The sequence below is a fragment of the Carettochelys insculpta genome, chromosome 2 (assembly GCF_033958435.1).
Source record: "Carettochelys insculpta isolate YL-2023 chromosome 2, ASM3395843v1, whole genome shotgun sequence".
Classification (NCBI taxonomy): Eukaryota; Metazoa; Chordata; order Testudines; family Carettochelyidae; genus Carettochelys; species Carettochelys insculpta.
The window spans coordinates 47,575,103-47,587,905 of NC_134138.1; the positions used below are offsets into that span (position 1 = coordinate 47,575,103).

Here is a 12,803-nt window from a genome sequence, read left to right on the forward strand (position 1 = left end):
AATATTGTGGTAGAAACTTCCAACCTGGACACTGCTTCACTACAAGGCTACCTTCTCAAACTAATCCTTGAACAATTTCTGCTTCACAACAGCCTGCAGAGCAGCAAGAGACATGTCAAGCTGCATAACAGATAGGAGCTTAGACTTGGACTTCAGTTTTAAGAATTTCTATAGCAAACCCTTCACTCCACATATTAGAGGAGATTGGATTAGATTGTTTTGTCCCTTCATCTTTTAAACTGTGCTACACTAGGCATATTTAACCAATTTTTAAATTATGAATTGCAGAAACTTGTTTTAAAACTTCTTGGATAAGATACATCTCAGGTAACAGTCATAGGTAGCTATACAACTTGTTGCATTACAGAGGAAAGCAAGCTATCTTTGCTCCAATAGGTTACTCCTTAGAGTGTGTACAAATTCCCTAACAGTGACTTTCCTTGAAATGGTTGACTCACATCCAAGAGTTAAGATGGCATTAATTTATGCAGTCTGTGCCGATACCACTTTCCTTGTCTGTAGCACTTGCAACATTATCTGTTGCAGGCCATGTTTCATTGGAAATTTAACCTGCCTGTGCTCAGCAGCCTTCCTTGCTTACCTATATGCTGGTCATGGGGAGTTACTATTTGAAGCTCAGGTGAATGGCAAATCACAGCTTTAGATGGGTAGGGGTGGGTTTGAATGGATCCCTCAGTCTGGACAAGGCTTAAATAAAGTGGTGAATTACTTTAAAACAGCTATGGGAATAGGGCTACTGCAGAGGTGCTTATCTAAATTTGTTCTGAGTGCTAAGTTGTCTCAGGTAAAAAGTACCGAAACAATTTTTGCTGCTGCAGTTATTTAACTGGAGAAAGTAGGTGAAGGGCAAATATTCTGCCTCGTTAAAATTGAGACAGGGCCCTTCTAAATGTAAAGCTCTTAGCTAAAACTAGAGTGGATTTTGAAAGGGCTGTATCTTGACTGCAAGCAGTCTACAGCCACTTAATGGAGAAGCAGTGTTTAACCCCGTCCTAATATTTAAACAGCATTAACCACTAGTGTGCTTTTTTTTTTTGGGAAAATTCATTACCTCTGTTCTATAGCAGGGGCAGTTGCTCCAGCAAGGAGCTTCTTTTTGAATAATGGAGGAGTTACATAGGTAGGATAAAATTTCATAGAACTCAGAGCCAGATTTTTGATGGCAGTGTGTGAACTATGCTTATTCAATGCACACACTACCCTAAGTAGTAGCCTGTAAGAATATGTACATAAATCAACTGTATTAAACTCTGCCTCCTCTTGTAGTTTAATTTACCTGAAACTTGAATTCATTGCTTGACTGGTTTTTAAAAAAGCATTGCCCCACTTTGTATTTCAAATTTTCTGTACAATTTTGTAAGATAAGGGGTTTTATTGTAAGTATGTCATCTATTTTTAAAAAATCAGTATGCTTGTAAATATGTATCTTATAAAAGCTAATACTCAACATGAGTTAAATAAAGTGAAATATTTTCCAGTCTATACCATTTATGAATTTATCATTAATCTAAAAGTAAAGTTTTGCCATTGCTTGAAGAAATTTCTTTTTCCGTCTCTGTGCAGCAAGTTGCAGTACTTCCTCTGGATTACTGGCATTCAGCTCTGTCTGGCCAATAGCTTTAATCTTGAAGCATAAAGCAAAAAAATTTTTTTAGTGCTTACAAGACAGTTTTGACTTCAGCCCAAAAAAGAAACGGACAAAATTTACATCAGCATCATTCACCGTCACAGTTACAGCTAACAAATCCCCACCCTCTTTCACTTACTGCTATTTGTCTCTTGTCTGTCTCTCCTCTCTTATGATGGAGATCTGAATGAGAGTCAAGAATTCATGTGCATGCGTATTACAGCAACAGTACAAATGAGCTACGATCTAATCACTAGTTACTGGTCAGGAAATATTATGCAAGTCTTCTAATGCCTGCGCAAGTCAAAGTTGGACAGTAAAATACTCTTCAACCCAGGTTGCAGTCAGGTCAAAAGTTCTGTAAGTACTGTTCAAGCAAGTAGTGTGGATGATCTTCCTTTTAACCCCAGCAGACTTAGAAGACCTCAACTAAGCCAGAACAGAACAACAGCTCCACCCATTTGTAAGTACTTGAAACTTAATAGCAGCTCAACCATCTGGTTTTTCAGTTTGATGCCACAAACTTTGTTTTAACCATTTCTAGTAAAAGGATACATGTCAAGTACTCCAAAATGGTAACATCCCAGATGTAGTCATAGTAAGAATCCATAGCGTCATGGCTGAAAGAAAATATCAGTTAAATCAAGACATATGTACAGAATTTTAAATTTTAAACAAATGTATTTACCTGTTTTGTTCTTGTAGTGCCTTAAATGCTGTTTTATAGTCTACTTCTCTGAGGAACTGACATAAAATTGCTACCTGTAAAGAGAAAAAGATATTGAATGCAACTTAGTTTTCATAGTAAATGGCTTCACAGTAGTCTAAACTTAGTGTTTGCAGAATGAATTAAAATACCAGAGGAAAGGACAATAAATTAAGTTTCATGAAGTGGTTTTGCTCCTTTTAAAGGGCATTATACAGCCTTTCAAGCCAGAATAATACTAGCAGACTGCATCAACAGTATACCATGCAGAAGGGAAAGGTCAGTCAGATCTACCATTCCCTATTTTTAAGTCTATTTCACCCCAGCATACTACTACCTTGGTGTAGCTCCATGAGGTACACTGATTTGGTGCAGATTTAAAAACAAAAAAAAAAAACCACACACTTGCAAGTCTTGCAGTTTTCTGGGAAGGGTAAAAGAACTCACCTAAGTAAAGAGGGTGACATCCCCACTGGTCTCTGCAAAGTTGATTAATCCCAATTTATTTATGTAGAGGCTGGCAGGTTCACTCTAGCTGCCGGTTTTATTTCCAGCAAGAGAGATCCAAATACTTTTGAGTGTCATTCTGTTTGAATTCCTGCTCAGCCCACTGACCACCCTTAGTTGGCCCTGTGCTGTTAAGCTGAACAAAGTCTGACTCCAGTTTAGGCAAGGATATATATGCCTCTCATAATGCAAATCCTGTTACTTTCCCCAGCTGCTAGCATTAAATCAAAGGTGCACATAATGAATATTTTAAATAAAACCATGAGAAGCTTGCATTCTTTGTGAACTTAGCTAATGCACTTTATTTTTGACTGCAGATCATAAGTTTTATTGGCTGGTTCTGAAGTAGTATCACAATATTTTAGTTAGTTTTCAAACTACTAGGGAACATTCACATTTTTAAAACCAGACTTAACTGTTTTCTTCTAAAATGCATTTTAAACCAAAAGTTTTGTTTTGTTTTTTTTTAAGACAAGAGTCCCTATTTAAATTGGCACCTGAATATACTCTTACCTGGGTGTGGCAGTTGAGCAAAGAACAGCACTTGATCATTCTTTTTATCACCTATAGAGCACAAATTTACAAGATAAGTACAACAGGCTTCCAGAATGCTGATATATACATTAAACTCATTGCTGGCAACTTCAGATCCAGTAAACAAGTGTACACACATGCTTTTCTCTTAGGCTGTGTCTATCTGAGCCCCCTCCTTTCAGAAGGGGCATGTTAATGAGGGTGTTTGAAAGATGCTTATGAAGCTCCGCTGTGAATATGCAGCATCTCATTAGCACAATGGCAGCCGCAGCAATTAGAAAGTGCTTTCAAATCAACCCCCAGGACTTCAAAAGCCTTGTTTGGGGAAAAAGGGGCTTTCAAAGGACTGGTGGGTTGCACCTCCTGACTGGCTCTCTGATCCAGTGACACCCCTCTTCTGGTGCTGGACCAGAGGATATTGGAAAGGTTCCCAGCTACACAGGCAACACACATTTCAAAAGTGGCACTTTCAAATTGCTGTGGCTGCCATTATGTTAATGAGGCACTGCATAGTCACAGCAGCATGTCATTAGCATCTTTCAAACTCCCTCATTAACATGCCACTTCTGAAAGGAGGGGGCTCAGGTAGACACAGCCTTAGAGATGAACTGAAGAAGTTATTTACCTGTAACTGGAGTTTCTTCAAGATGTAGGGGTGGGGAACCCCTGGACTGCGGCTTGTCTGGATCTGGACTCCTTTGAGCTAGGATAAGGCCACTAAGATTACTTTCAGGGAGACATGGGAAAATAAGGATATTGCCATGAGTTTGAAGGGTGAACGTGGTGAGAATGTGGGATTTTTACCCTGGGTGGGCGAGGGAACAGATCAGCGTAGGGGGTGTGAAACCTGAAGTGCCACATTGGGGGAAGTGGGAGGATAAACCATTGCTGAGATATTATCCAACAGTAAGCAGATGTGCTTGGCTTGGATAAGGGGAAAGTGTCCTGCACATAAGACAGACATGCATCCTGATCTCTTGGGGCAACCACAGGCATTGTGCTAAGACACAATCCTCGTGAATTCTCCAGCCTGTGAAGGAGGCATCTGTGTGATCATGGCTCCTGGTGCAGGAGAGGTGAAAGAGACACCGATCAGGACCCTGGCAAGGTCAGTCCACTGGTGAAGGATGCCGACACCTGCCATAGTATCAAGACTGTTGTTTAGTCAGTCTGCATTGGGCCAGTGAACAGGAGCTGGAGGGCAGGCAATGCATATGGAGATGGTATGCAGTGTCAATGAGGTACAAGCTGTCATGTGGCGAAGGGGAGAGAATGGTGGACAAGTGACCTTGGGCTTTCAGCACAGGTCTGTACTTAAAGCTGACAGTCACAAAGCAGTTTGTCAGAAGGCACATGCAGCAAGAGTCCAGCCCCGCTCCAATGAAGACAATTATCTGGATAAGCATGAGGTGAGCATTTCTACCGAGTATAAATCTTAGAGAGGTGAAGAGAGCCTGGAGGCTGTGGATGGCAGAGAGGAGGGTTTGGCAAGAGCACTGGATTAGGAAATATTTGTCCATACTAGGGAAGACAGAGTAGCCCAGCTGGCACATGTGTGAAGCTATGATAGCTCCACAAGTCTTCACCAAAGTCTTCGCTATCACTATGTCAAAGATTAGGAGATCAGAATGGATGGAGGCCAAGTGACCACTGATGTAGACACACACATCTTTCATGTTGAGAGACATGAACCAAGCACTGCAAGGAAGGGATGGGATTAACTGACATATGGCATTTGGACATCCAAATAAGGCACTGAGCATTACTATGTCTGGAACAGGGTGATGCCCTCTGCCCTTCTTTGGGATGGGGAAGTGGGAAAGGTAGAACCCTAGTCTCCTTTAGTGAAGTGTGATCAGTTACATGCTGGCTTTTAGGGGAACACCTGCTTGCTTCTTGCCGCAAGGTGCTCTGATAAGAAGGGTCTCCAGGGGACATCTGGGGTAAGGGCTGGAATCATAGAAAGGCAGGAGTTTTACGGAATATCCATTATGAATGGCCTCCAATGCCCAACTGGATCTTCTTCCAACTGCAGGAGAAGAGAACAATACAGCCCCCCCCCCCCCAAAGATGCCCACATGGGGCACTGAGCTGGCTGCTGAGAACATGGTTTCTGGGACTGTTATTGGTGACAAAATGCCTCCTGCTTCTCATGATAAATACAGTTGATAGAGGCCTACATGTGAGGACTGTGGTAATCACTGCTGTCTGGGAGTAAAGGCCCAGAGACCAAACTGCAGCGCAGAGTCCTTGAGAGAGCAAAAGGACTTGAGTCTTTTTGCTGAATCGCTTTTAAACATCAAGGGGCATGTCAGTGGTCTGGACCTATCTGGGGGAATTCAGAGGGTTGAACCCAGGACTGCAACACTGCTGGAGTAGCAAGTGAGCAGGAAGCTGTGAAAACTGCATCTATGGCATACTGGAAACCCAACTTGGCCATCAGGGGGTCATCACTCACAGGAAAACAAAAGAAAAAACAAGAGCGAAACTAAGAATGTGAAGGAACGAGGGATTCTGACTGGCCATTTGGTGGTAAGAGGGAGACTGGAAAGGAATCCACTCTTATGGCCTATTATAAACTTGGACAGGAGCACAAAGTAACGCAATGCGTGCACGTCAACACCCACAGCTATGAAACTTTGTCTCTGGCACATATGTACATCCATGTTTAGAATCCATTCAGTTTGAGAAATTCTGCCACAGGAGGTGCACCGACCCTGTTTTGTTTACATTTTGCAGTGACCATTTGGATGCTCAGAGCATGTAAGGTAACCAATGTACCTTCGAGGTGGTGAAGCATCTCATGTTTTCAGCAAGGAGTTGAGACATTTCGAATTGAAGATCCTCTTTGGTGGTTTGGACAACTGTAGGAAAACTGGAGAGTTGTAGCCAGTTCACTCTCCTCCTGACTGCTGTTGATGCTAGGGACCTAGCGGCGGTGTCTGCTACATCCAGAGTTGATTTAAACAAGCAAGCCCCCTCCCATAAGAGCTTCATATTGACTCTTGTTATCTTGAATTGTTTTTCAATAAAGGTGTGAAGTTGGTCAAAGAGGCGGTATGTACATTTTGCCAAGTACTGCCACATAATTGGCAAAAACAAAACTGTAGGTTGGCCGATGAGTACACCCTCTTCCCCATCACATCAAGCCTTTTCCACTCTGTCTTCTGGGGTGAACCTGGTATTCTGCCATCTACCCCTCTCATTCACAGCCTCTAATATCAATGTTAGAGAGTGGGTGAGAAGAGCAATTCAGCATCCTTCGGGGCCACATACTACTTTCAATTCAGCCTCTTGGATTTGGGTGGAATGGAGGTTGGAGTGCTCTAGAGAAGTCTGGCTGGATCAAGGAGGACTTCGTTAATTTGTGTTGCCACTCTGTTCTGGGTGGACAAGTGTAAGATATTTGTCAGCTGGTGGTCTCTCCCTCTCGCGGTCAAGAGAAATATCTTGAGCTTGTCTGAGACTCTCCTGAAGAGATCTTGAAAGGGCCTAGAGTATCACCCAAGTGGGAGATGGATGGTTGCATTACTGAGGCTGTGGAGGACGATGAGGGAGAAAACTGTGATGGGAGTGGAGAATTTGATAGATAGTTTCCCTTAGTCCTCGATCTCTAAAATTGACAACCTGTCTGGTGACTGGATACTAGTGAGTCGGGGTCCGTTCATCAGTAGAGGTTGAGGTAATGGCTGGGGAACGGGCTGGTGTTGTAAAGCCGTCCACAGAGCCCAGTAAGGACAGCCGGGTGGCTGTTGCCACTGTTGTAAATGTACTGCTGTGGATGATTATTTCTCCACTGTTCTCTGGAGAGGAACGTCATCATCTGAGTCAGAGGATCTTGCTGAATCAGAAGCCAGAGTGAGCTAAGCAGGGGGTGCCTGGTACCAAGGTGACAGAGCTCTCCTGCGGTGATGTATTGCAGCATAAATGGAAGGGGGGGCCCATCGGTAATGGGGGCCTCTGTGCTGCCGGTACCAAGAGGACAGAAGCAGCTGTAGTTTTGCTAAGCATTCTCACACACTTTGCTGGTGCCAGCTTGTCCAATGTTAGCAGCTACCAGCACCGGTGTACTGTTTGTGGAAGCCGGCTTTTGCTTTCTTTGCCAGCTTGTTCTGTGGTGCCAGGATGTGGATGTATCAAAGAGCTGCACTGTCTTGTTTGAGGAGTGGGGAACCCTCTCCTTTTGTCATCTTTTCAGTGAAGAACTCGAGGATGCCCCATTAACAGGAGGGACAGCAGCAGCACAGTACTTAGAGCTCACCAATTTCACTGTCAGGGAGACAGACCCTGAGGAAGTGAGACCTCAGCTCCACAGGATTTCCCCTTGTCTCTAGGGCGTGTCACAGTCAAAGACTTGTCAGTAGTCTCCACACCCTGTGGGCTATGCCTGAGGGGGGAGTCGCTGCGGTCCGCTGGTGTGAGAGCCTGCTCCATCTGCCAGATATGGAGCTGCTGTTGCCTGGCTCTCCTGGACTGTTTTGTCAATTTCTTACAGCGTGAGCAGACTTCTGTGCTGTGGTGCTGACCCAGACACTGTATGCAGAGCAGCTGTCAGAAACAAATGGACAGGCCACAAGCGGAGCACTCCAAAACCCAGCCAGCTGGGCATCAGTGAAACTGACAAGACTGGCTGTGCTGTGAAGTGGAGCTGCTGAAAAGCGCCAGGTCAGCAGCTTTCCCTCACTGTCTTCTTGTCTTGTCATTTTTAGTTGTTATTTAAAGATAAGTACTGATTTTCTTCCCCCTCAGGTGACTGAAGGAGGGAAGACGGTGGTGACTGGTGAAGAACTGAAGAGCTGGCTGCCCAAGCATGCGCAGTAAGTGCTACAGGCATCTCACACCTGCGCCCTGTGTGTGAGAACAGCTGAGGGGGCAGCAGGGGAGAGAGACTGCTACACACAAATCTTCGGCCAGTGGGTGCAGTGACACTGGTGGAGCACCCACAGGCACCCTTGAAGAAGAATGCCAAGTTATAGGCCAGCATTCTCCACAACGAAGCCACGTTATAAGGTGCCCTTGTTCACTCTGGCACTCCCCAAAGAAAGTGTGACTTTGTGCTCAGAAGCAGAAGCCCACGGTTATACTTAGAGTAGATAAAGGAACTGCTCTTACTATTTATATAATCCATTTCCAGTGCTCATGTTCAACAGTAAGGGGGTAGTTAATTTAAAAGTCTGATCTGTTCATTTCTTATCTAGAGAATTACAAATTCTGTAAACGGTTGATTAGTTTGCTGATGTACGAGTGCACAAATTATCTGATGATTTCACTCAGGTATGTGCAAGTCCATCATCAGTTAATGTGCTTTCCATTAGAAGTCTGAGCATATAATCTCTACAAATCACTTAAAATGTGGGTAAAAAGACCCCAGGCACATGTGCTTCAGCACAGCAGAAACCTGCAAACTGAGGTTCAAGCAATAAAGAATGTATTTACAGTCATGCCATTTAAAATAGCTAAAATATTCATACGTTCACACTCTATATTAATTTACATTGGCAAACAAGATCCATCTTGATTAGCACATAGTTGTTTCATGTCTACAAAGCCGGAAGACTATTTTCATAGTGTCACATATTTTAACATAACTCACCTGGTCTGTGTACACATCAGGCGGCACCATCTTATTAAAGAAATCAGAGCATACTGCTCCTGCTTGAAGGTAATAATGAAGGGCTGCTGAATATTGATTTGTTGCTACAGTGGGAAGAAAGTTAAAATAAACTCAGAAATCAAAATATAAACATTTGTAAGTGTACAGAATTATTCATACTAATACTTAATACACACACACAAAATGGTGGCAAAACTTGAAGTTCATGAGAGTGTAATTCTTCAAGTAGAATTAAACATCACTCAAGCACAAATGCATATATGTACACAATGATGGTAACTAACCAGTATGTCATATGAATCTGTTACAAGGATTTGAAACTCAGATTAATCAGTGAAGCTTATTAGCAACTGTGAAGCCAAGTGTTCCAAGCAAGTTTCTCTTAATTTTCTTCTGTATTTTAAAAAGTTTTCACTCTGAGATGGTGAGAGGAAGGAGACTTTTGATAGTTTAATATCTACCACTCTGTTGGCCTGTGGGGTTAATGTACGTGCTGCATTGCTAACTCACTCCGAATTCATTCTCTGCAACATGCCAGGCTTTCAATAAGCACCTTTTATGATATCAGAACGAGCACACTCCCACAGCCGTACTGAAGACGGCCAGCCAGCCAGTGCTGCTATAGATTTTTAATCCAAAGGCCACAGTCAAGGCTTCACAGTATAGCAGTCTCAGAGTAAATTTACAGGTTCCAGGCTGGAAATAACAGAGTCAAACAGTACCATGGGGTAACAGGACCAAGCAAACAAGGCTACAAATCAGATTGTAGATTTTGAACTCTGGTATTATCACACCCATATTAAGGAATGTTGATGCTCCTAATAACCTGAAATGCTTGTTAGCACACTGTTGTGCTTCTAATATTGTGCAGATGCTCCTAGTACACTAGATAAAAAAAATATTTTAACAGTCTCCCTGCACTAATTCAGTTCAAACTATTGGACAGATGCAGAGAGAAACAGCAAATATTGTCACCAAACTAATACATTAGTTCCCACAGTTCCTCAGTGCTTGAATTCACTGCCCTCACAACTTAGAGCACTGGATCCAACACCACTCAACTCTTACTTGGATAGATCTTTACTAGCACTCAACTATTTTATGGCTCTGTCTGGTACTATTAGTATCAGTACCACCCCTTGTTCTTAGTAGACACAAGAACAACTTCCCTTCCTTTTGAGGAAGAATAAAGATCACACTATTATTCTGAAGAGGGGAGTCAAGGAAGCCATGTACAGAGGGCCCTCCCAGTACACTCCAATTTGCTTCAATCTCAACATCCGGAGATTCAGAATGACAAGGCACCTATCAGTTCCGTGCAAGAATGTTCTTCTCTCAAAACAAGTTGAATGAAGCATTGTACACGGAAACTCATTTTCTAGGATCCCTGTGGTCTCCCCCCACCCCCACCCAGGATGGTATCTGATCCCAAAACTAGAGGGACTATTTCATTCACCTTCAATATGCAACAACCCAATAGCCTGGGGAGGAAAGACTTGCCACCAAATTAATTAAACAGGAAATATATTCCTTCCCCCTTAGCTACCAACACAGAAAATATGAACAGTTTCATAGCCCAATTTTTTGGCCAGTGAGGAGCTGGGACGAGACTGCTTTAGAGGCATGAGCTCCTCTTACAGTACAGTAACATCCAAGATCTGTAGATCAGCAGATCCTCCCATACTTTGGCCTACCCAATTCCAGTAAGACCCTATGAAGAGGACCACCACACTGCCTAGCCATAGGCACTAACCGCACAGCCCCATCCTCCCCCCAAATTCCTGCTCTCAGTTGCAGTGGAATGGTACAATTACCCTATCTGGGGAACCCCTCTACCCCGAAGAGATTGTGGAGAGAGCAGGATTTATCACGTTGCCTATCATGATCCTTACAACAAATTTGGGGAACAACGTTTAAGCTGCTCAACTGGTTTTACCTCACTGTTTGATTTGCCAAGATGGAAAGGGCCGAGCTGGGTTATTAGAACCACATTTTTAAGTAACAGTCCCATTTAGATACGGAAAGAGACGTTACCCACCTGGGTGGTAATGGTGGTTCTTCGAGATGTCCCCCTGTGGGTGCTCCATATCAGGTGTTGGGCCAGCCCTGACACCACAGATCAGAGATTTCCAAAGGAGCTGTCATTCAGATCACGCACGCACAGAAGTGTGTCGGGGCCTTCGCATGCTGCTAGTCACGTATGCAATCTCATCTGAGCCAGTTCCTCAAAGCCACCTTGGAAGTACACATCTGAAAGACAAGACAAACTCCGAAGTGGGGAGGACGGGTGGGTAGTGGAGCACCCACGGGGACACATCTCGAAGAAACGTCATTACCACCCTCATGGGTAACTTGTCATTCTTCTTTAAAGTGATCCCCATGTGTGCTCCATATCAGGTGACTACACAGCAGTGGCCCCCCTCAGCCAAAAATACAGAGGCAGGTACCGGAGTTAGATGTCAGGAGCCACTAAAAGCATGGCTGCTGAGAAACACATGTCTTCAGCCATCTGGCTATGTATGGCATAATGCTTGGCGAATGTGTCATAAGACAACCACGTCGCAGCTCGGCAAATGTCCTTCAAAGGGATGTCTTTGAAGAAGGCCGTGGATGCTGCCATTGCCCTAGTGGAGTGAGCGTTAGGAGGGACAGATAATGCTGTCTTCCACAAAGACTAACACGCAGTTATGCACTACGTAATAACGTTTGAGATTCTCTGTGACAAAAGCACCTCGCCCATAGATCTCTGTGCAAGGGACAGAACAGCCTGTCAGCTTTTTGGAAGGGCTTTGTTCTTTCTAGGTGGAATGCTAAAGCTCTTCTCACATCCAAAGAACGCAGTCACAGGTAGAAAGATGGAAGTAGGATTGATTCATTCAAGTGGAACTCAGATGTAATCTTTAGAACGAAGGCAGGGTGTAATTCAAGCGTCACTGCCTCCTAGGTAAACATCGTATGTAGTGGAGAGGCCATGAGGGCAGTCAGCTCATTAACTTGATGAGCAGATGTGATAGCCAGAAGGAACGCTGTTTTTAAGGTAAGGAGATGTAATCAAACAGTCACTAATGGTTCAAATGGAGGTCTGGATATTGTATCCAGAACTAGACCTAGACTCCAAGGTGGTGATACAGGTTTACGAGGAGGGTACAAGCTGGCGAGAACTTTGAGAAATGCACCATGATCAGGTGCACAAATACAAACATCCCATCCACCGTGTGTCTAAAAAGCGGAGATGGCCCCTAAATGCACCTTTAAAGATGGCAGAGCAAGTCCCTCTTGTTTAAGATAAAGTAAGTAGTCCAGAATGGACTGCATAGCGGCTTCTTCTGGACGTATGCCATGTGTGGAGCACCATGCCACAAATCGTTTCCACTTGTACATATAAATCTTCTGCATGGAAGTGTGCTGACTGTGCATCAAAATGTGTCTGACCTGTTCAGAGCACAAGGCCTCAGAGGGATCGAACCAATTATCAGCCAAGCCATGAAGCAAAGTGTGTGCAGCTGTGGGTGTGTCAATAACCTGTGGTTCTGAGTTAGCAGGTCTGGAAATGATAGGGATTGACTGTGGAGGGCGTGCTGACGTGTTGTGGGATTGGAATCAGCGTTGTCAAGTCTATGCTGGAAATACGAGGATCAGATCGGCTCCCTCCAATACTTTGTGGATGAGGACCATTGGGTGAAAGGTGTATAAAAGAGGACCTTTCCAAGGGATCAGAAATGTGTCGCCGGGACACCCCTGCCCTATACCTGCTTTGGTACAATAAAAGGTGCCATTTCTTGTTGCTCTAGGTT

General features: G+C 43.8%; 1 protein-coding gene across 2 annotated transcripts in view; it reads right to left on the reverse strand.

The window, feature by feature from the left end:
• Positions 1 to 35: 35 nt before the first annotated feature.
• INTS8 (integrator complex subunit 8) overlaps positions 36 to 12,803 on the reverse strand; it is a 73,531-nt gene continuing 60,763 nt past the window's right edge. The window contains exons 22-27 of one of the 2 annotated variants that reach the window (XM_074986922.1): positions 8,989 to 9,092; positions 3,375 to 3,425; positions 2,337 to 2,410; positions 2,204 to 2,268; positions 1,788 to 1,831; positions 36 to 1,645 (exon numbers count right to left, since the gene is read on the reverse strand). In XM_074986922.1, coding sequence (XP_074843023.1) covers positions 1,529 to 1,645; positions 1,788 to 1,831; positions 2,204 to 2,268; positions 2,337 to 2,410; positions 3,375 to 3,425; positions 8,989 to 9,092 — 455 coding nt within the window. In that variant the 3' untranslated portion in view covers positions 36 to 1,528. Of the gene's footprint in view, positions 1,646 to 1,787; positions 1,832 to 2,203; positions 2,269 to 2,336; positions 2,411 to 3,374; positions 3,426 to 8,988; positions 9,093 to 9,594; positions 9,706 to 12,803 lie in introns of those variants that run through there. The other variant, XM_074986923.1, reaches the window with a different exon arrangement.